This window comes from Leptonychotes weddellii, chromosome 1 (genome assembly GCF_054177405.1).
Source record: "Leptonychotes weddellii isolate Sample4059 chromosome 1, ASM5417740v2, whole genome shotgun sequence".
In the NCBI taxonomy this organism is placed as follows: domain Eukaryota; kingdom Metazoa; phylum Chordata; class Mammalia; order Carnivora; family Phocidae; genus Leptonychotes; species Leptonychotes weddellii.
The window spans coordinates 90,648,961-90,670,985 of record NC_138369.1 but is presented as its reverse complement, the minus strand read 5'-3'; the positions used below and the strand labels follow the sequence as shown (position 1 = coordinate 90,670,985).

Sequence of the window (22,025 nt, the reverse complement as noted above, 5' to 3'; positions counted from 1 at the left end):
AAAAAAAAAAAAAGAAAGAAAGAAGGAAACTCAATGAAATATATCCATATAAAGAACTGAAGACATTCAAACTCAACTTTCCCCTTCCTTATAGGTATAGATTCCTATGCTACAGGATTTATCAGTTCCCTACCAAAACAGAGCAAAACAAAGCAAGGGTTCTCTGTAATTGTCGAAGATAATACTAATGATAATTGTGAAATGAGTTTGCTGTATTATTTAAGAATGTTCAATCTGCTATACAGAAAAGAGAAACAAGGAAGATAGACAAAACTAAGCAAAGATAGTAAACAATTAACTTCTGAAACACAGGCGAAGCTTACATGATGTATTAGAAGTGAAGATAGCCTAAAACTAATGATGTAATGTATGGGGATTAACATAAGAATAAAAAATTTAAAAAATTAAAAAAAAAAAAAAAGAAGTGAAGATAGCTTTTTGCAAACAGTAGGCCAAAAGTACAGAAAAACAGAACACAGTGTTTTGAAGATAGGTAAAATGGATGGAACAAAGCAAGAGTATTACGTATAAATAGCAAAGGACAGCACGAATGATCAAGCAAACTTTAAATATTCACAAAGCATGGATTAGGCCACAAATCCAGATTGAGAGCTTTGTCATCCCTCAATCAAACGCCCACTGGGGATACCCATTCTAAACTCAAGTGTCATCTGCCAGAGACAAGCAGAAAAATAGCTCTGCAGGTTAACAGCAAGTTACAGCTGTGTTCAAATGTAAATATCCTCAGTCTCTTCAACAGAGCAAATTTTGGATCTGAAAACCTTCCAAGTTAATTCCCCTTGCTCACCCTCAACTCAGGTCCTGGTAACCACACTGTGACCAGAGAAAGCTGATGCAGCACTGAGAGAGACTGGACAAACTAATAATGTGTAATACAGGATTTGGGTGGTATGGCTCTGGCATTTCACTTGAATCTTATCCTGAGTGTCTTAACATAGCCATCTTTTAACGGTACTTGTCATTGTATGTTTGTGATTAATTCAATAAAATGTGTGATTCGAGCATATGAATTTGGTCACTGAACCTAACCATTCTGTTACTTTGGGATAATCAGCCTAGTAGTATACTTGGAAGCCAACACTGCTTCAGGGTAATTTCCTACTGTAACAATAATTCATACTTACAGAGTACTCCATGATTTACAAAGTGCTTTGGAGTCACCAAGAGCTTTTTACATCCATTATCACAATGTGTCATTTAATCTCTTAATTAAAACACCTTTCTCTAATTGATTCAAGTGTTAAACTTGAGAAAGTCACTTATCTCTCCAAGACCAAAGACACTACTGTAAAATAAAGAAATTGATCCACATCAACAGAGACCAAAGAAAAAGCACAAATGTGTGCAGGCAGTACTTTTTAAAAAACTGTACTTTTAAAATCAGGAAATGGAAAAGCTACAACTATACTAAGTATTTTTTGTGTGTCACTTCCTATTCCTGAAGAGTTTCACTCTTTTAGCTAAAATTTCAGAAATAAAAGGTCTACCTTGAACAATAATACTTGCAACACTGGTACTTGGAGTAAGTTTTGTTACTGAGTGAGACCCATTTTGAAATTGCTTCATCTTTCCTTAACAGCAAAACACGGATTGTCCTACAATGCCTCTTACAATCACACTGTTTAAAAACAAAAAAATATTCCAGGGTGCCTGGGTGGCTCAGGTGGTTAAGTGTCTGCCTTCGGCTCAGGTCATGATCTCAGGGTCCTGGGAGCCCCTCATTGGGCTCCCTGCTCAGCAGGGAGCCTGCTTCTGCTTCTCCCTCTCCCTCTCTCTCTCATGACAAATAAAATCTAAAAAAAAAAAGAGAGAGAAAAAAGTATTCCTATCATGAACAAGACAAACAGAAACATCTTTAGCATAAAAGTGCTTTTTAGTATTGGAGGGTGGACTGCTGCTCATGAAATTAAAGAATGCTTACTGTTAAAATTCTTGAAGTAGAAAATAAAGTTATTCCTCTATGGAATCCCATCCTCAGTGATTGCCATATAACAGTTTTAATCCACCTCTTTTGAAAAGGTCTTTTCTTAACCAGTTCTCTCCTCCGACAGCAGCCTTAACAGAAGGTTTAATTTAATTTAGAAAGTAACAAATGCTAACAATTATTGAGCATTTATGATATCATGCTAAACACCCGATAGGTGTTCATTTATTTAATACTTACAAAAACCCTATAAAGTCAGCCACTATTTTATCATCCTCATTTTACAGACCGTCCACAAAATGTTGAAAATAACTTGCTCTAGTAAGTAGGAGGAACCAGGATTCTCACCCAGGCAGTCTGGTCCCAGAGCTCTAGCTCTTAACTCATTGCCCCTCACTGTCTCTCATACAGTCTCATTTCATAAGTAACTTAAGAGATGTTAAGCTGTTTGTCCAAGAGTGGAAGAACTGGAATTCAACTCACATTCTAACTCCAGTGCAGGAGCTTTTAATAACCACGCTATATAATCTAATCCATTCACACCGCTAACTACTGGGTGCTTCTCTCCTACTCTGCCCACTGGCCTTCATAACCACCTACCAAGCAACAGATCTCTGACAAATCCCTACAACAGAATCAAAAGGTAGATTGGGAGTAAACCAAAATTGGGTTGTTTGACTCTCTCTGAAGCTACATTAAGATGGATACTAATTCTCAGTAAGATCATGACACACAGCTCAAGGCTAATTAATAATTTCTCATTTCATTTTGGGTCAAAAGAGAGAGAAATGATCAAGTAAGAGATGATGAGGATGAACTACTAACAGAAATAACAACAATCTAAAATACCAAGGAATAGGTGCTATTAAAAGAAAATATGAAAGAATTAAATCTCCAAGGAAAAGCTATTAATTGGTTCATTTTTTGATTTCTTACTGTATAACTCTCACTAGGCACCAGAAACAAAGTGCAGTAAGACACAGTCCTGCCTTCCAAGTACTCACAATCTAGGGGGCTTACTGACAAGTCAGCAACAAACTATAGTAGCACCTCCATATTCTCTTAGAACTCTAACTAGGCTGGACAAACACTGTTGTCAGGGAATTAACAAATGGGAGAATTCAACTGCCAAAAATAAAATCATCTGAATTTTATCTTTTCAAAAGCAGCATCCTAATACCAGTCCAAAATGGACCAAACTGATGCCCAATTTATTTAAATCTGTAATACTACACACTACACTACTACACACTGAAATCTTTCAGGATGCTCTTATTTAATTAAAAGGAAGAGCTAAACATTTTCTGGCTTTTGACTCACTTCCTTTTAATGCTTGTGTTACCACATCTAGTTCCTCTGCCTTGATATTTAGTTCCCCTTTTTACTAGTTACATGCCTTCACAATCTACTCTCCTCCAGCTATTTCTGCACCGTCAGCCTTCCATCCTTTAGTGTGAGCATAAAGACCCCCATTTAAGCAGCTCCCATGCTGATGGTTCCTTCCCTAGATGATACCAACATACATTCCACACATTTACTTGCCTGAAACACGGGGAACACTGCTGGCAAAGACTGATTGTACTTCTATACCTAATATTTTATTTTGTGTCTATATTAAAAAGAAAAAAACCACCTCAGGCAGTCTCATACACTGTTGGAGGTAGTGGGTGAAGGATGAGGAGAATGATAATTATAATGAAGATAAAAAAGATAAAACTTCTACTATCTGTTAGATACTGTTCTAAGCAGTTTATCTTATTTATCACTACAACATACCAGTTTACAAATAAAGAAACTGAAGTACTTAGAGTAGCTAAGTAATTTGATTAGGATCACACAGCTGGTTAAGTTCCCAGAGCAGGCCACTGAAACTTATTTAACCCATCACATAGCTGAACCATAAAATAAAAATCCACTTCAGGTAAAAAGAAAAGAAGGAAAACAAGTAGTGGCAGATGTTACAAACAACAGAGGAAGAGGAGGGGAGAATATGGAAGAAATCAAAGGAGAAAAGGGACACACCGAGAACTTCATTCCCTGATCAGTCCGTAAATCCTCTATTTCATTTCAAAAGTCATCCCAAGAATATTCCAAGGACTCTGGGGACCAATTTAGAGGAAAATTTGCACGTCAATGGACTCTTAGTCCTTAAAGGTTCTACTTTTACTCCATCTACACTATTCCAGAAAAAAATCTAATCAACCAGTTCCCTACTACAGAGGATAACAGAGGGTGACAAATTTCATATGAATTAGAGTTCCTATGATTCAAAAGTTAGGATATAGAAACCAGCCTGGCTCTCCCAAATTATGCAATGACTAGGCCTAGACACTTTCCCAACTACCACAGTATACAGAAACATGGCTGAGGACCACATGAAGCTTCGGTCAGCAACAATTCTGGCCCTTCTGTCTCTAGAACTACCTACTGTCATTAAGCAAATCACTTGTACCCAGAAATTAAAAATAACATATCTTTAACATAGTACCTAGAGTACAGATGTACATACATACACACAGTTAATTCTTCCTTTTCTGGCTTCACAGAATATATACACTTCCCAGGGTAGAGGACAGTAAGACAACCTAGAAAGAACTACTAAGGTTTTGAGGAGCAATGTTCTATAAAAACTTTTCTCAAAGACAAGATTGTTGTGCATTCCTTCTCATTAACATTAATCTGAGCTTGAAATTTTCTATAAGCATCTTATATAATTTTTCAAAATATCGTTATCAAAGTCATTAGAGCTATGCTAATTACCAAGAAAAACAGTAAGATTCTACACAAATACACAGCATGTAGATACATGTGTGCATGAGCTCTCCTGAGAGTGCACACACTCTCAAGAGCAACATTTATCAGGTACTTATTGTGAGATCTTACGTTAGATATTAAGCAATAAAACGATGAGTAAGGTCCTCCACTTTCAAATAACAACTATGTATACGTGCCTGTATGTTCATAGGTAAATGTCTTATCATTTAGGACTTATAAAAGCTTTTATCTGAAGAATGCTTTTAGACATGAATAAATTTTACTGTACTTACTGCTAAAATGTCTGCTTCTACAGGTAGTAGGTTTAAGAATGCAAAGAGCTGGACAGTCAAGATGGTATAGACTTGTGTGGCCGACAGCATGAGCATCCCTATGGAGAGCAGCATCTTGCTGTAAAATCACCTGGAAGACAAGCAAGTAGGTAACAATGAGCTCTGGTGCTTTGTCCCTGAAAACAAGTCATTTCATATATTAATTCCTGATGTCCAAAAATATCTTAACTACAAACATGGGTTAACATTAAAATTAAACTTATTTCAAAAGCGTAAGAATTTACACAGATTTGGACATTTAGGTAAACACCCAAAGTTAGTTAACAACTACCTAACTCATGGTGACTAAGTTCTGTGTTTTAACCACAAAACAAATGTCTTCCCGCAGTTCTCGGTGTACAGTATAGCTTGTCTACTACCTCAGTAATGAAGGGAACTAGATTTCAATCTAAATAATGGCTTAAAAACACTTCACAATTTTTATAATTTTAAGGAATTTTTATACTTCTTTGAATATAACTTATAATTTCTCATGTAAATTTACTTATTTATTCTTGCATATTGTACCCACTTTAGAGAAGGTAAAAAAAATAGCCATATATTATAAAGTAATATGCTTTGCCCTTTCCCTCTTAACAATATATACCTTTTTCCCTCTCTACAACCCAATGTCAACAGTGCAGCTACCTTTTCCAGCCTCATCCAATTTTCTACGTGAGTCCTTATCTATCTTGCAGCAAAAAGATACTGAAGGCAGATGCTTAGGGACTAAACAATAAGCAGGTAATAAGTATTAAAACTCTCTTGGTAGGCCTCAACCATTGGTATAACATATTTTTTTAAAGTTGAGAACAAAGTTTGCAAAGACAAGGGCCTTTATAATGAATTAGTTCATTAAATGCCACCAACTCAAGTAAGACCAATTTTGATGATGATTACTGTTGATAAGGCTCTGTATTTGGAGACTACCATACAGACTCAAACTGTGACTCTTTGACACACACTGAAAGAGAAAGACCTCTGAATACTTTCTGAACTACCTTCTTACAAAGCCATTAAGATCAAAGAAGAAATAAAGTTGAAAACATGTCAAATGTATAGCTCTATTCCACAGAGACAGAAAGTAGATTAGTGGTTGTTGGGGGGGTGGGGCTGGAGGTAGGAGTCAAGGGAGGGGTGGTGGGCAGCTAGGAATGGGGAATAACTGCCCATGGGTATGGGGTTTCTTTTCGGGGTGATTAAAATTTAGATTGTGGTGGGGCGCCTGGGTGGCTCAGTCGTTAAGTGTCTGCCTTCGGCTCAGGCCATGATCCCAGGGTCCTGGGATTGAGGCCCGCATCAGGCTCCCTGCTCTGCAGGAAGCCTGCTTCTCCCTCTCCCATTCCCCCTGCTTGTGTTCCCTCTCTTGCTGTGTCTCTGTCAAATAAATAAAATCTTTAAAAAAATAAAATAAAATTTAGATTGTGGTGATGGTTGCACAACTTTATAAATATATTAAAAATCACTGTGCTGGGACACCTGGGTGGCTCAGCCGGTTAAGCATCTGCCTTCAGCTCAGATCATAATCCCAGGGTGCTGGGATCGAGCCCCAGAGCCCCACATCGGGCTCCCTGCTCAGCAGGGAGCCTACCCCTCCCTCTCCCTCTCCCTCTGCCTGCCGCTCCCCCTGCCTATGCGCTCCCCCTGCCTGTGCTCGCTTGCTCTCGCACTATCTCTGACAAATAAATAAAAAAATTTTTTTTAAAAATTACTGTGCTGTTCACTTTAAATGGGTCAATCTTATGGTGTGTGAATTCAGTCTATAAAGCATTTTTTTTAAGTACAGATTTGTTGATATTAGTTTCTTAGGTAAAATATATAATATACCTCTGTGCAGAAAAGAATTAACATGGCAGGCCTGAGGCTGCTATCCTTAGAAAGACCTGCTTGCAGGGTTGGCCCTTCACGGGCATCTGGGAACTTGGATTTCAGGAGGGTTGTATCATTCCCCCATAAGAACAGCTCATTGTGTCTGAACTCTGCAATGTGGTTATGTTGAAAATACATTTTCTTTCTGGGAATCTGAAATTTTAAACATGCTAGGCAGAGGGTACATTCAGAATATTCCCCAATAGAAATCCTGGGCACTGAGCTTCCCTGGTAGACATTTCATATGTGTTGTCATAACTCAGGGCTGAGGAATTAAGCATATACTATATGACTCCATTGAGAGAAGACTCTTAAAAGCTTACATCCAGTCTTCTCTGGACTTTATCCCATGTGCCTTTTCCCTTTGCTGATTTTGCTTTGTATCCTTTCACTGTAATAAATCATAGTTATGAGTACAACCAGATGCTGAGTCCTGTAAGTCGTTCTAGTAAATCACTGAACCTGCAGGTAGTCTTAGAGATCCCCAGCACAACCACACTAGATAATTTCTGGCCAGAAATCATATCATAACAAATATGCAAATCCTCATAAAATAAGGTACAGTTACTACTAAACCTTGTTAGAAAGAATATGCAGTATGTTGACTACTGATGTGTTTGAGAAACTTCATCTGAGTAAGAACTATGACTTTCTTTGTAAAGTTCTGGAATTCCCAGCCAACTTTGGGGGTAAGGAGAGGGAGAAAGAGTTTAGAGGAAAAATAACTCTAAGGGTATAATAACCACAACAACTACAACTGATCACTAAGTGCCAAGCATTTCTCTAAGCATGTTATCAAGTTACACTCATCTAAACCTAACAACTCCCTTTTCATAGATGAGGAAAACTTAAGTATTGGTAAGTAACTTACTAAAGTTCAAACAACGAATAATGGCAGAACCGGGGTTCAACAAACCCAGGCAGCTTCCAAAATCCACACTCTAAAGGCCAATGGACAATAAAATCAATAATCAAGGTTGATGTTCAAAAGATAATGACCCTATGTTTAAACAGGTACTCAAAGGCTTCAAACCAAAGTTCATGACACAACAGCCACTTAATTGTTTCCTTCTTTTACTCTGGATATGAGGGGGAGGAGGGGGCTGGGAGAGAAGGAGTGCATATGTGTATATTTAACAATATGCAGTGAGTTTGGTTATACTTATTTTTGCTTTTACTGTCTTTTTAAAAATAACACATTCTGGAGTTTTTATAGTCTCTATTTACAAAACTAGTTCTTGTTCATTGTAAAAAATGTACAAAAAATTTAAACCACTCATAATCACCAAATTAAGGAATAACCAGTGTATTTTGATGTATAACCTTCCACTCTTTCAGTTATATGTATGTTCAAATATATATTTAGCAAAATTGGGGATATACGGTATGTACATGTTGTTTTGTCAAATGTATTCTTTTCACTTCATATATTGTGAATATTTTCCTAATTCATTAACTATACTTGAAAAAATTAAAAATTTCAAACCCTGTACCACAACATGTCCTGGAGAACCATTGCAAATAGCAGTCCAGGAGGCCTTCTGGGGCTTCCACACCTTCTAAACATTTTTTTTTTTAATGTATTTCATACATTGGGTTTCCACACATGACTTTGTTTATACAAAATGAAAACTATTGGTTTAAAACAGTGTATAATGACCACATGTCATTCCATATGAATGTGCTATAACGGATTTAATGGAATCTCTATTTTTTTTACCATTATAAACTCTGCAATAAATACTCTTGTAGTTAAACCTTATAGGCACACCCTTAGTTTTTTTAAGGTCATAGGAGTAGTAGTATTAAAACTGTGCCAAGAAATAGGAGATCTAGTATTTGACAGACCTAGGTTTATGTCGTAGTACTGACACATACTAACAGTGTGATTTTGAGAGAAAATGACTAACTTACTTCATCTGTAAAAGGAGATTACTCAGGATTTAAAAAGATAACTCTGGAATAAATACAAAAATGCATATAAGGACTTAACAGCAGCAGAATATAGGAGGAAGAGAATTTGAGTGGTGCTGCCAAAAGACAAAAGAGGAAATACTAAAGGAGAACTACAGTTAGTGGAGGTGAGTACAATGTGGGAATTTTTTTTGCTTAATGTTTGTGAAGTACTCTGGTGGACATGTAAACAGATAGTGATAAATAGAAGTCAGGAGCTCTACCCAAAGCATTGAGAGATTTAGGAATCATCAACAAATAGGTGATAACTAAAGTGGTCTTAATGTAAAAAAAAGTGAAAATTAAGAAGAGAAGAGGGCTAAAGAAAACAAGAATATCTAAGGTTAAGGGTCCGGAGAAAGGGAAAATAGAGAAAGACTGATTTCACAAAAGTCACGAAAGAATTTTGAAATCAATGTCAGGGGGAAGGCAGGCAGTTAGTCAACAGAGGTAAACTATAAAGAAGTGGCAAAAAGTCTAAAATATTCAGAGTCTGCCCAATCTAAACAATTTTATTCCCCAGCAGTCCAAAAGGTATCCTTACTCTGATCAACTCACGACTTCCAAGAATGCACCCTGCTGTCACCAGCTCTATATCTTCATTCATGTGATCCAGAAATTTAAAATCCACTCCACTATCTTCAAAGGAAAATTTAGGAGAAAACTAAGAATGCTATGATATCCTGTGCAAAATTTTTTGTGTAAATATACACCATTTCTGTAAAAAAGATCCATGGTTATTAACACACATTCTAAAAAAAAAATCACAAATCTCCAAGAAGTCTTCCAGAGAAAAAGGTTAATAAGCTTAAATCCTCAATGCTTTCTTGTAACACTTAAACTACTGGGTTAAGATATAGACTGTCAAACTGTATTATTACGCAACATTATTTATTAGGAAAAGGACTTCCTAATTTATGAAAAGCATGACAAGTGGAAAAACTATAAGCTAATTATAAAAGCTTGTCACCAAAACAAAAACATTCCCTGAAACATTCTTGAAATCAAGTGTGACCCTTAAAGAAACCTGGAAGCTACTCATGGACTATTACAAAAAGTGGTTCCTTTCCCATAGGAGACTTTCCTACGCTGCCCTGATACACACCCACACATGCTTGTCTGTCAAAATCCAGTATACTCTTCATTGAGTACAAAAGCTGCACCTGGATGAATGTAAGGTTCTCAGTGAAGATATATGTTGATATGCTATGTTCCCAGTCTGTATTCTTCTACAAAGCTAGTGGAACCTGGTGTCAGGTTATGGCCAATCATTTATTAAGAGTGTTAATGTCAACCAGAACCCCTCACTGCTCATGCAGAGTGGGTATTATACCTTTCTTCACCATTACAATTCTCATCAGCCTCTTATCTTTGAATTAATTCAACTACTGCGGCTCCTATAGCAGATTTCAATAAAAGTATTGTTTGTTGTGACTTTTATCACCCCCAAATAGAACACATTCTATTGAGGACATTTCTTTAGAACCATGTTTAGAAAGAGCACACAGAAAAGTCTTCTAATAAAACTGAAACCACCACCCTGGCCCCTCTGGCCAACTAAGTAGTCTAAGTTTTAGCAAGCACCTTTAACCCTGTGTGATTAACTAAACCTTTCTTGGTGCATCTGTAGATCATGCATCGTTTCCAGTCTGGGAACCAAACCCTCTTACACAACCTGCCCCAACCCCCACTCCCCCAGGCACCAATACACAACCTCCAGGCACCAGGATGTCTGGAGCTGCACGTAATCAAGTGTTATAGACCACTGTGCTCCCCTTTTACTGATTAATTGCCCTAAAGTTCTTTTAAAAATCTTTGGGCCAGGCAGAAACCTCAGAGCTGGTTTTGGAAGTCAGCCTTCTTCCCAGGTGGTGGGCATCCTGAATAAAGCTCATATTCCTTTCTTTCCCCCCCGCCAAGTTTTGTTTTTTGTTTTTTTTTTTTAAGATTTTATTTATTTGTTTGAGAGTGAGAGAGAGCATGAACGGTAGGGAGGGGCAGAGGGAAAGGGAGAAGCAGACTCCCTGCTGAGGGGGAAGCCAGGTGCGGGGCTTGATCCCAGCACTCTGGGATCACCACTGGAGCCGAAGGCAGACTCTTAACCGACAGAGCCACCCAGGCACCCCTTTTTCCAAGTTTTTATTTAAATTCCAGTTAGTGGGGTGCCTGGGTGGCTCAGTTGCTTAAGTGTCTGAGTCTTGACTTGGGCTCAAATCATGATGGCAGGGTCGTAAGATCGAGGCCCACGTCAGGGCTCCATGCTCAGCGTGGAGTCTGCTTATCCCTCTCGTACCCACCACCACTTTCGTGAGCTCGCTCTCTCTCAAATAAATGAATAAATATTTCAAAAAATTTAAATTCCAGCTAGTTAACATACGGTGTAATATTTGTTTCAGGTACAGAATTTAGTGATTCATCACTTACATACAACACCCAGTGCTCATCACAAGTCAAAACTTTCCAGTCAAAACTTGTCTCTTGAGTATTGGCTTTTCAAGCAACAAGTAGCTGAACTTCGGTTTTTGGTAACAAAATCTTGCTTGTTACAAATACCTACCTCTTTTCTTCCATACCACCCTCTCTCTCCCTTTCCATATCTTTCCCTCTCTTTCTCTCTTTCCTTCTCCTCTCCCTCTCTCTCTCTCTCTCGATAATTACCAAAATAGAACATGACTCTATATTCATTCTAAGTATTCCTATAATCAGAGTAAGGCTGCACTTCTTCAACGGAAGTATATAGTAGAGAATATGCTAGAATTCCTTGAGAACTACCAAGCAAATTTCTTAGAGGTATAGCCATTACCATGATCTCTGATCATATCTAATTGTGCTTACTACTTGACAGAATTTGGTCATGGTGCTGTTGAATTTGGTTTACTAGGATTGAGAATTTTTGCATCAATATTCCTAAGAAATACTGGTCTGTAGCTTTCTTGTAGTATCTTTGTCTGGCTTTCATATCAGAATAATGCTGGTCCTATATAATGAGCTAGGAAGTATTCCCTCCTTTTCAACTTTTTGAAATAGTTTAAGAAAGATTGGTATAATTTTTTTTTTTTTAAAGATTTTATTTATTTATTTGACAGAAACACAGCGAGAGAGGGCACACAAGCAGGGGGAGCTGGAGAGGGAGAAGCAGGCTTCCCAAAGAGCGGGGAGCCCGATGCGGGGCTCGATCCCAAGACCCTGGGATCATGACCTGAGCCGAAGGCAGACGCTTAACGACTGAGCCACCCAGGTGCCCCTAATTCTTTTTTTTATTATGTTATGTTAATCACCATACATTACATCATTAGTTTTTAATGTAGTGTTCCATGATTCATTGTTTGCGTATAACACCCAGTGCCCATGCAGAACGTGCCCTCTTTAATACCCATCACCAGGCTAACCCATCCTCCCACCCCCTCCCCTCTAGAATCCTCAGTTTGTTTTTCAGAGTCCATAGTCTCTAATGGTTCATCTCCCCCAGGATTGGTATAATTCTTTTTAAAAATATTTGGTAGACTTCACCAGTGAAGCCATTTGGTCCTGAGCTTTTCTTGCTTGGGAGGTTTTTAATATTGATATGATCTCCTTACTAGTCATAAAATCTATTCAGATCTTCTATTTCTTTATGATTCAGTATTAGTAGGTTGTGTGTTCCATTTCAACTTGGTTATCCAATTTTTTGCTTTACAATTGTTCACAGTATTCTTTCATAATCCTTTTCATTTCTGTAAAATTGGTAATAATGTTTCCTCTTTCATGTCTGATTTTAGTTGAGCCTTCTTTTATTCCTTAAGTCTAGCTAAAGGTTTATTAATTGTTAATCTTTCCAAAGAACCAAGCCTTGATTGTTACTTTTCTCTTAGCCTTGTTTTTCAGAACTTGAACACCTATTGTTGTTGTTGTTGTTGTTATCTGTATGTTGTTGTTATTATTATCCGTATGGCCAAACAGAGCAAAGATGCCAGTTATTCATCTAATGCTGGTCCGGTATTTGCAAAATTTAAAATTTAAAATTTAAAAACTTCCCCAAGCATCACAGTAAATCCTAACCTCACATTTAAATCTGTGACAATACCATACAATTCATCTACACAAAATTACATCCTAAACCTTCATTTTACAAATGGGGATGCATTTAATAAGTGTTTAAGGCCAACAACTTTCAGGAAATTCCCTTCCAAACAACTTTTTATTCTGAAGATAACTCACATCCTGACATCAACTAGTTCAATGCCAAATAACACTCATGAAACAGCTAATCATCTCCATAGGAAAGCCTATGAATAAACTCAACTCTATTGGTTCTCAAGCTACTTTCCTGAGCATGACCAGCATTCCAAAAATGGACCAAAATACTCCACTGCTAAAATAATGGTAATCTTTTCCTAATTTGCCAAAAGATTTAATGAACAATTTCAATTTGCTTTTCTCCATAAATTTATTTTATATTACAAAATGCATCAAAAGAATATATGCTATAGCAAGCACTAACAAAAAAAATAAGTGAACAACTGGGGCGTCTGGGTGGCTCGGCCATTGGGTGTCTACCTTCGGCTCAGGTCATGGTCCCAGGGTCCTGAGATCGAGCCCCCAGCTGGGCTCCCTGCTCTGCAGGAGGCCCGCTTCTCCCTCACCCACTCCCCCTACTTGTGTTCCCTCTCTCGCTGTGTCTCTCTCTGTCAAATAAATAATCTTTAAAAAAAAAAAAAGTGAACTAGTTAACTACTTTAGTGCAAAATTTATAATAGCCAAATCACATTTCATAAAACAGATTTTTTTTTAACAAAATGTGCTAATGGTCATGTACGAATATTGTGTATATATGGTACTACGTTTCCTCTAAAATACTATAATGACTTGTTGTTTGAATTGAGAACATCAATAACTTCACAGTATTCCCTAAAAAGCATCATGACTTCCAAGAGTTTTAACAACTGAGAACTACTAATATAAATTAGATTCCCATTAAGCATGGTTTTTTAAAGAAATGGTTGAGAGGCTGTCATGAACAAAAGAAAAAAACAACAGGCTTAATTAACTTTTTAAGCAAAAATAAGATGGTTAATAGTTCTTTGAAAGGAAACCATAGGTTGCCCATCTAATTTCTCTAATGCAAAGCTATCCAAACTAAAAAAAGGTTCATCTAAGATTTTTAACCATTACCATCAACAAAAGCAAAATTTTTTCAGGTTCCATGACAATGCTTTACAATTTGATTTTTCCCAACAAATGAAACAAAATGAACAAATTTTTAATTTCAAAAGGTTAGGAAATAGCAAAACATCAATTCTTTCCAACCTCAGGGCCTCATACAAACTATTCCCAATGTTTAGTATGTAGTCACATTGACTTTTTTCCCCCCATAGAAACAGTATTTTACTATTTCCCTCAAAATATCAACTATAATAGAATCAAGGATATTTCTACTGTTAAGTGACAGAATTCATGTCCTGTTCTTCCACAACATATACCCTTTCTTAGTCTTATGCAAAAATAAACAATGAGTTCTCCTTTTTTATATTAAACATTATTGAGCATTAGGCATTAAAAATAAAATTAATCAATTGTGGTATGTACATATAATGTAATTCACTACACCAATGAAAATGAACAACAGCTATATAACACAGATGAATTTCACAACAATAACCCTAAGCCAATAAAGCCACAAGGAATGCAAACATAATTCCACTCATATGAAGTTCTTTAAAAAACAAAGCAGATGACATTTTGCAGAGATTCACACTTAAGTTAAAACAAAGAAAAATGAGGAAGTTATCATAAAAATATACAATGGGTACCTCAAGGGTAAGAAAGGGGACTGTGATCAGGGAAAGGCTGCTTCTAGTCTGTCACCAATATTCCATATCTCAACCTGGGCTGTGGCAAGATGGGAACTGGCATTATCATTATTCCTTAAAAACATACAGGAATGTTTAATGCACTCTACTGTTTCTATAATTCTAACCATTTTTTTTTAAGAAAAAAAAGAAGAGAATAAAGTAGCCTGCCATTTAAAACAAGACTTTTTTGTTTTGTTTCTCTGACTACATGGAAATGTTATAAAAGCCGGCAAGTAGTAGCTTACCGAGATCACACTCACACTAAGCACGTCAACAAATAAGCAACTATTAAAATCCAGACTCATATCCAACCCCAGTTCCAGCTTCTCCTTCAGTGGACAGGAGATGGTATCTGGTAATGTGTACTACTCATATTATTAACATGTACTTCAGCTGTTTCTTATCACCAAGGAAGTTTGGAAAATATGCTTTAGTCCAGTACAGCACGTATCACCTGGGGGCCTGGGATAAAAATTTTAAACAATGTCCCCTAGTGAATCCTTAGATCAAGCCAAATTTGGAAAACATGGTTCTCAACCATAAACTGGCAACTGGCATACCAAGTCATTATTCATAAACTTCAAGTCAAAGAGGTATGGAATAGAGGGAGTGAATTAGAGGGAGAAAAAAAAACAGAAGAGGAACGCTAACAAAAATACACGCCAGGGGCACCTGGGTGGCTCAGTTGGTTAAGCGACTGCCTTCGGCTCAGGTCATGATCCTGGAGTCCCGGGATCGAGTCGCGCATCGGGCTCCCTGCTCGGCGGGGAGTCTGCTTCTCCCTCTGACCCTCCCCCCTCTCATGCTCTCTCTCTCTCTCTCTCTCAAATAAATAAATAAAATCTTTAAAAAAAAAAAAAATACACGCCATAATTCTCTCAAATACCACCGTTGTGACCAGTGCCACAGGTTGCCAACCCAGCCATAAGCCACCCAGCAAACAAGAAAAAGACAACAATGAAATTGCTTTCATGGATATCAGAATCTTAGGCACCATTTAAGGAAACATGGCAGGAAAATTGTTTTCTAGGTTATCAAAAATACCATGCTCAGTATACTTCAAAGTATCAATCTCCTGAACCAGAATATTTTTTTAGGATGCTTCACACAAAAGTCACCACCATCTCTATAGATACATCAGTAGAGAACTTAATTTTAAGCCAGGTACTCTGCTGAGTATCTGACAGGACTGTTTTCCCATCTAATCCTCAGAATAACCTGCTCAAGTAAAATGAATATTTCTTTGTGCTAGCATTCCAGTTTCCCTATTTTAGGGGACACGATTTCTATACGTACTAGAGACTGAATAAATGAACCAATTTCCATACCATTATCTCAGCCCCTAGCCCTCCCTCTTTAATTTATGCAGAATTTTTGAACGAAAAGCTGAGCATGCCCGCTCAATGACCCATACAGTTTGGAGGATAAGCATGAAATCTGGCCAAATATGTTAATTGTGGAGGAGCATGGGACACCAGATCAAGTTATACCATTCCTCCTGATAACTGTTTCTTTAAAATATCACCCGAGGGGTGCCCGGGTGGCTCAGTCAGTTGAGTGTCTGACTCTTGATCTCGGCTCAGGTCTTTATCTCAGGGCCGTGAGTTCAAGCCCCACTTTGGGCTCCACGCTGGATATGGAACCAACTTAAATGAAATAAAATAAAAATAAATAAAATATCACCCCAGAGCTCTATTCCTGGCCTTCTTTTCTGTACACCCCACTCTCCCTTGGCAAATGCCTGCAACCTGCCTCTGTACCCACCATGCCTCACTTAGTCTCCTCCACTTTTTTTTTTTACTCCTCATAATATTCATTACTTTCTATCCTATTATAGTTTCCTTAAATGTCATGTTTATGGTTTAGTGTCCATCTTTGCTGTAAGACTATAAACTCCTCGAAAACAGGAATCTTTAATTTACAAATGTATCACAAGTATCTAAACAGTACACGGCATGTATTATATGTTCAATATTTGTGGAATGAATGCACACATGACCTCTCTTGGTATTATCTTCTACAGAGCCTCTGAATGTGGCCACCCCTTAATCATGGTAAAAAAAAAAATTAAGACGTTAACACTAAAAGTATTGAATAAATATTATAAAAGAAAACAATTTGCTAATACATATAAAGTCTGAGTGGTAGAACTCTATATTGTTTTTATTTTCTTTATATTTATCTGCATATTTTAAAATAAAAAAATTAGGGGCGCCTGGGTGGCTCAGTCATTAAGCGTCTGCCTTCGGCTCAGGTCATGATCCCAGGGTCCTGGGATCAAGCCCTGCATCAGGCTCCCTGCTCAGCGGGAGGTCTGCTTCTCCCTCTCCCACTCCCCCTGCTTGTGTTCCCTCTCTCGCTGTCTCTCTGCCAAATAAATAAAATCTTTAAAAAAAAAAAATTGCAACTTTTCTAAAAGTCTATTTCATTTATATAATGTATACCAAACAGAAGCCTAAAAGAAAATATACAGAAATTTTAACCAAAATCCATTCCACTTGTTCAAGTTTTCTAAGTGCGCATTACTTTTATACTAAAAAAAAAAAAAGTTAACGAGCAAGCAATAAGGTCTTACAATTCACAAGTCTATTCACAATTTAAAAATGAAATGATTTCTTCTGAAATGAAATGTACAATCAAAAAAACAAAAAAACAAAACAAAAAAGTGTGAAGAAAGGGCATATCTTAAGCCAAGAGTTAAGAAATCCTTTGTTGTTTTCTCTCTGTAAAGCATTCAAAAGGTTCCATCCCACGTCATAGTCCTTTTAGATATTATTGCCATAAAGTTCAAAAGTAGCAGCCATTTGGGATCCAAGGAATGTACATCAGTTGGCAATAAATCATGATGAACCACAGGCAATAGCTTAACTGTGATGCCATGGATTACTAGCACCCCACTTCCATTGCCAAGGAGCTCAGCACTGTGTTCACAACCAAAAACATGACCAAACCAATACCAAAACTTCAAATTTTAGTTCTAGCTCCTGGAACCACTCCAGGGATCAATTTTCTATCAGCAGGGGTTCAATAATGAGACAAACTATAAAGTAAATTAAACAGAGAATGTTTGACAGAAGTAATTAGTAAACGATGATGGAGTAACTATAAAGATCTAAGGGATGGCAAGGAGCAGGAGAGAAGGAGTCTACATTTTAAATACGTACAGTTTATAGTATGTCAATTATAAGTCAATAAAGAAGTTTTTAATTTTTTAAAAGAAACATAATTATTAAACTGTAATGAGAAATATTTTTTCCCTTGTTTCCCCCTTCTTTTTTTTCCCTTGGTCCCCTCCCCAAGGCTGGGGTTTCTCATTGGAGAAGGTATGGCTGCAGCACACTAGAGAGAATTTCACCAGGCTATCCAAACCAGAGTTGGTCCAGTGTTGCCAGGCAAGCAGGAAACAATGCTTTGCAGGCAAGGTGAGGCTGGTGGGCAGGTGTGCAGAGGTACTCAGGACACTGCTGTAGGCACAAGGCCAGGAATGGACAGTATCCATGCCAAGGGAACCGCAGGAAACAATTACCTGAGGTAAAGACAAGCCAAGACTGGTGGGCCCATATGCAGAGGTAGGCAAGGCACTGAAGGCCCGAGGTGCAAGATATCCACTTCAGAAGGGCCGTGGCAAATAGTCACGAGGGCCTTTGCATTTTGGGCACACGGCTGAGGCAATCACCAGATGTCCTCAACCATGTGGACTGCTTGATAGACCATGCAACAAGAGCAAGAAAAGGAAAATACAGTTCACAGGAACATGGAAGAAAAACCTCCTTTTTCTAGTAAGTTCCCTCTAGCACTCTGTCCCCTCCAGCACCCTGTCCCCTTCAAGGCCTGATAAAGCTTGACATCCTGCTCTTTGTAAATGAGAACCAGTCCTTTATTGCAGAGCAGGTATTGATGGGGAAGTTTGGAGCACAAAGAAAATAAATTGGTAACTGACTCGGTTAATTTTCTGTTCATGACAGTATTTAAATAAGGCAGTGTTTCTCTCACTTAACAGGAGAAAAAGGAAAATAAATATATGGCCATTAGCATGTTATTAAGGCCAGAATATGAAAGAGCACTGACAGTCTCTTTGAAGTATCATTGATTTTTAAAAGCCACACATATTTCATATTTTATTCTAGACTATTATCCATGTATGTTTTAAAATAAAAATGTTCTCAATTACATAACGATTGACTGTTACATTTATCAGCTTCCAGAGGCAGCCCACATTCCCTGACTGGTGGGCCCCTTTCTCCACCTCCAAAGGCAGCAACGGCAGATGACACCTTTCACATCACATTATTCTAAACTCCTCTTCTGCTTCTTTCTTCTAAATACCCTACTGGACAATCCAGGATAATCTTCCTACCCCAAAGTCCTTAACCATATCTGCAAAGTTCCTTTTATCACATAAGATAATATATTCACAGGTTCCAGGTATTAGGATGTGGACATCTTTGGGGTCACTGTTCTGTCTCCCACAATAATTATTCCATTTCTCATCAAACCTTCAATTTATTCATTTACATCAGTATGGAATCATGGATTACTATTTTGTTCAATGGGTTATAAACTGTTACAGTTAATTATTTTGATGCCTAATGGTCCCCATCTTGGCTCAAACTGGCTTGTGTCTTTTTGATAGGTCTCCATCATTCTTGAGCCCTTCCTTGTTTTCTGACAAGATTTTCCAGTCTCATCTTACAGTTTTTCTGCCTCTGCCCAAAACCAGCCATTTCTTCAAGGAGAATATCCTTACAACTTTTCTGGAACCTTGTGATTACTTCAAAATAAAAAATATATATTATTTTATTTTAATCATGCCTTCTAAAGTTCATAATAAATTATTTGAGGCTAGTCTAAATATTAGTAGTACAGAGGATAGAAAAATTACCAGCTATAAAAAAATCACTGTGGGGGTGCCTGGGTGACACAGCTGGTTGACTGACCGACTCTTGGTTTCAGCTCAGGCAGTGATCTCAGGGTCATGAGATCGAACCCCGTGTCAGGTTTAGTGTTCAGTCTGTTTGGGATTCTCTCTCCCCCTTCCTCTGCCCCTCCAACTCATGCTCAGCTCATTCTCTCTTTCTAAAAATAAGTAAATCTTTTTTAAAATAGAAATCACTGTGGTTTCTCTCAGAAACCCTGACAAATTGAATTTTTTTTTTTAAGATTTTTTATTTATTCATTTGACAGAGAGAGAGAGACAGCGAGAGAGGGAACACAAGCAGGGGGAGTGGGAGAGGGAGAAGCAGGCTTCCCGCTGAGCAGGGAGCCCGATGTGGGACTCGATCCCAGGATGCCAGGATCACAACCCGAGCTGAAGGCAGACGCTTAACGACTAAGCCACCCAGGCGCCCCTGAATTTAACTTTTAAAGTGTTATTGCCTATTGCCAAGACTTATAAGGAGAGTTGTAATATAGGGATCAAAGTTCTAATCTTGGTTCCATTGTTTACTGACTTAAGTTAATACCCTTGCAATTAGCCCCTATTCTTTATACATTATTCATTACATTACTATCTAATAAAATGTTAGATTTTTTTTGTCCTAATGCTAAAAATAATGCTCACTGGAAAGTATAAAGAAAATATAGAGGGGCACCTGGGTGTCTCAGGCAACTAAGCATCAGACTCTTGATCTCAGCTCTGGTCTTAATCTTGGGCTCCATGCCCAGCATTTAAAAAAAAAAAGGAAAAGAAAAAAAATTGATTACCCATAATGTTAACATTCATAGATAACATTAGTGCTTCTCCTCCTGTGTTGCAGTTAGTTCTCACAGTTGGTTCTAATATATCCTTGATCTCCAAACCTCACTTTCAGCTCTTCTTCCTACTGCCACCCAGTTAACCCATAATGAACCCCAGCTCACCCAAGATACAAGGCACAAAGGCAACAACTTTATGATATACTCCATAACCAGTTGCCAGAATTTCTTAAAATCTAATCCCTTATTCTATACCGTTCACTTTATTCACAATGGTTCTGCTTCTCTGATCCAACCGTGAGTGACAGTGTTTTTTCCACGCATATTTTACATCATTTGCATCATGTTATATTATGACTTATATATTTTTTAGCTGAAAGTTGTATCAAACATTTCCCCTTTGTAATAAAACTTCTCACAACATGTTAATTGTTGTTTATTATTCCATTATATAGCTCAATCATGACTTTGTCTAACCATTCCCCAACTGTTAAGATGAATCCAACTATTGCAAGTACAAATAATTCTATGATAAATATAAATATCTTCACACATTTCTGATTATTTTCTTAGGATAAATTCCTAGATGTGGAATCACTACATCAAAGAAACATTTAAGACTTTATACATATTGCTTAACTGCCTTCTAGAAATAATGTTCCATTTATACTTCTAAATAAGTGTGCATTTCATTGCACTAATTATCCTTTCCTCATCTTAGTTGATATTAGGTAAAGTTATATGATACCAATAGCTAATGTTTATTGAATGCTTATTAGATTCTTGGCTAAGCACTTAATATGCATTATTTTTTTAATCCTCACAATACTATCAACAGATAGAGGTCGATTCTACTATCTTTCCATAAAGAAACTGAGACTTAGATCAGTAACATAAAGAGCTTATAACAGTGCCTGACATATAGCAAGCACTTTATAAGTATTTACTCTTATTTTTAAGTAACTTGCCTAATGATGCCTCTTATACAGTAGAGCTAATATTCAAATACAGATCTGTGTCATGAAATCCCAGCCTTTCCAGACGATTTGATTGTTGTATAAATTTGTACTGCTTTAATTACTTGTGAGGTTGAAACTATTCATAATAAAATTTTAAGGCTAAATATTTGAAAACTTTCAAGAAAAATGGAGAAAGGTAAACTGATGTATATTAATGATAATTCATACACTCACATTAGCTTTGATTCCAATCTTATTTTTATTACTCATGGATCTCTAAACCAGATTCAATGATAAGTATGGTTTATCCCTAAGGCTTTCTCTGTAACATCAGAATTAAGTCCCCCTCCAAAAGCTTGAAGATAATAAAATGTTCTATCTTCTATTATAATGGCCAAGTATGTGTAACAAGATACCAGGAATTCACTAGTATAATTAGAAAACCATTCAACACTATGCTGGAAGGACACCCCAAACTATTCATATTTAGGATAATCTCACATCAGAAAAATAAAAATTCTTTAATGTTCCACTTTCCAATTTCTTATCTATCTGATCCAGTTCATATAGGTAAAAAAGAAAGTAAATGACTATTAAAAGCAATGAACGTTACATAAAAAAATCAGTTGTGTTTCTACACAGCAGCAATGGACTATCCAAAAATGAAATTAAGAAACCATTCCACTTA

The 22,025-nt window shown here is 37.2% G+C and overlaps 1 protein-coding gene across 3 annotated transcripts in view; it reads right to left on the bottom strand.

Annotated features, from left to right (window-relative positions):
* RNF13 (ring finger protein 13) overlaps positions 1-22,025 on the bottom strand; it is a 151,121-nt gene that overhangs the window by 118,753 nt on the left and 10,343 nt on the right. For 2 of the 3 annotated variants that reach the window (XM_081827631.1, XM_081827626.1), the window contains exon 2: positions 4,993-5,122. In XM_081827631.1, the coding sequence (XP_081683757.1) occupies positions 4,993-5,106 (114 nt within the window). In that variant the 5' untranslated portion in view covers positions 5,107-5,122. Of the gene's footprint in view, positions 1-4,992; positions 5,123-20,275; positions 20,353-22,025 lie in introns of those variants that run through there. The other variant, XM_081827635.1, reaches the window with a different exon arrangement.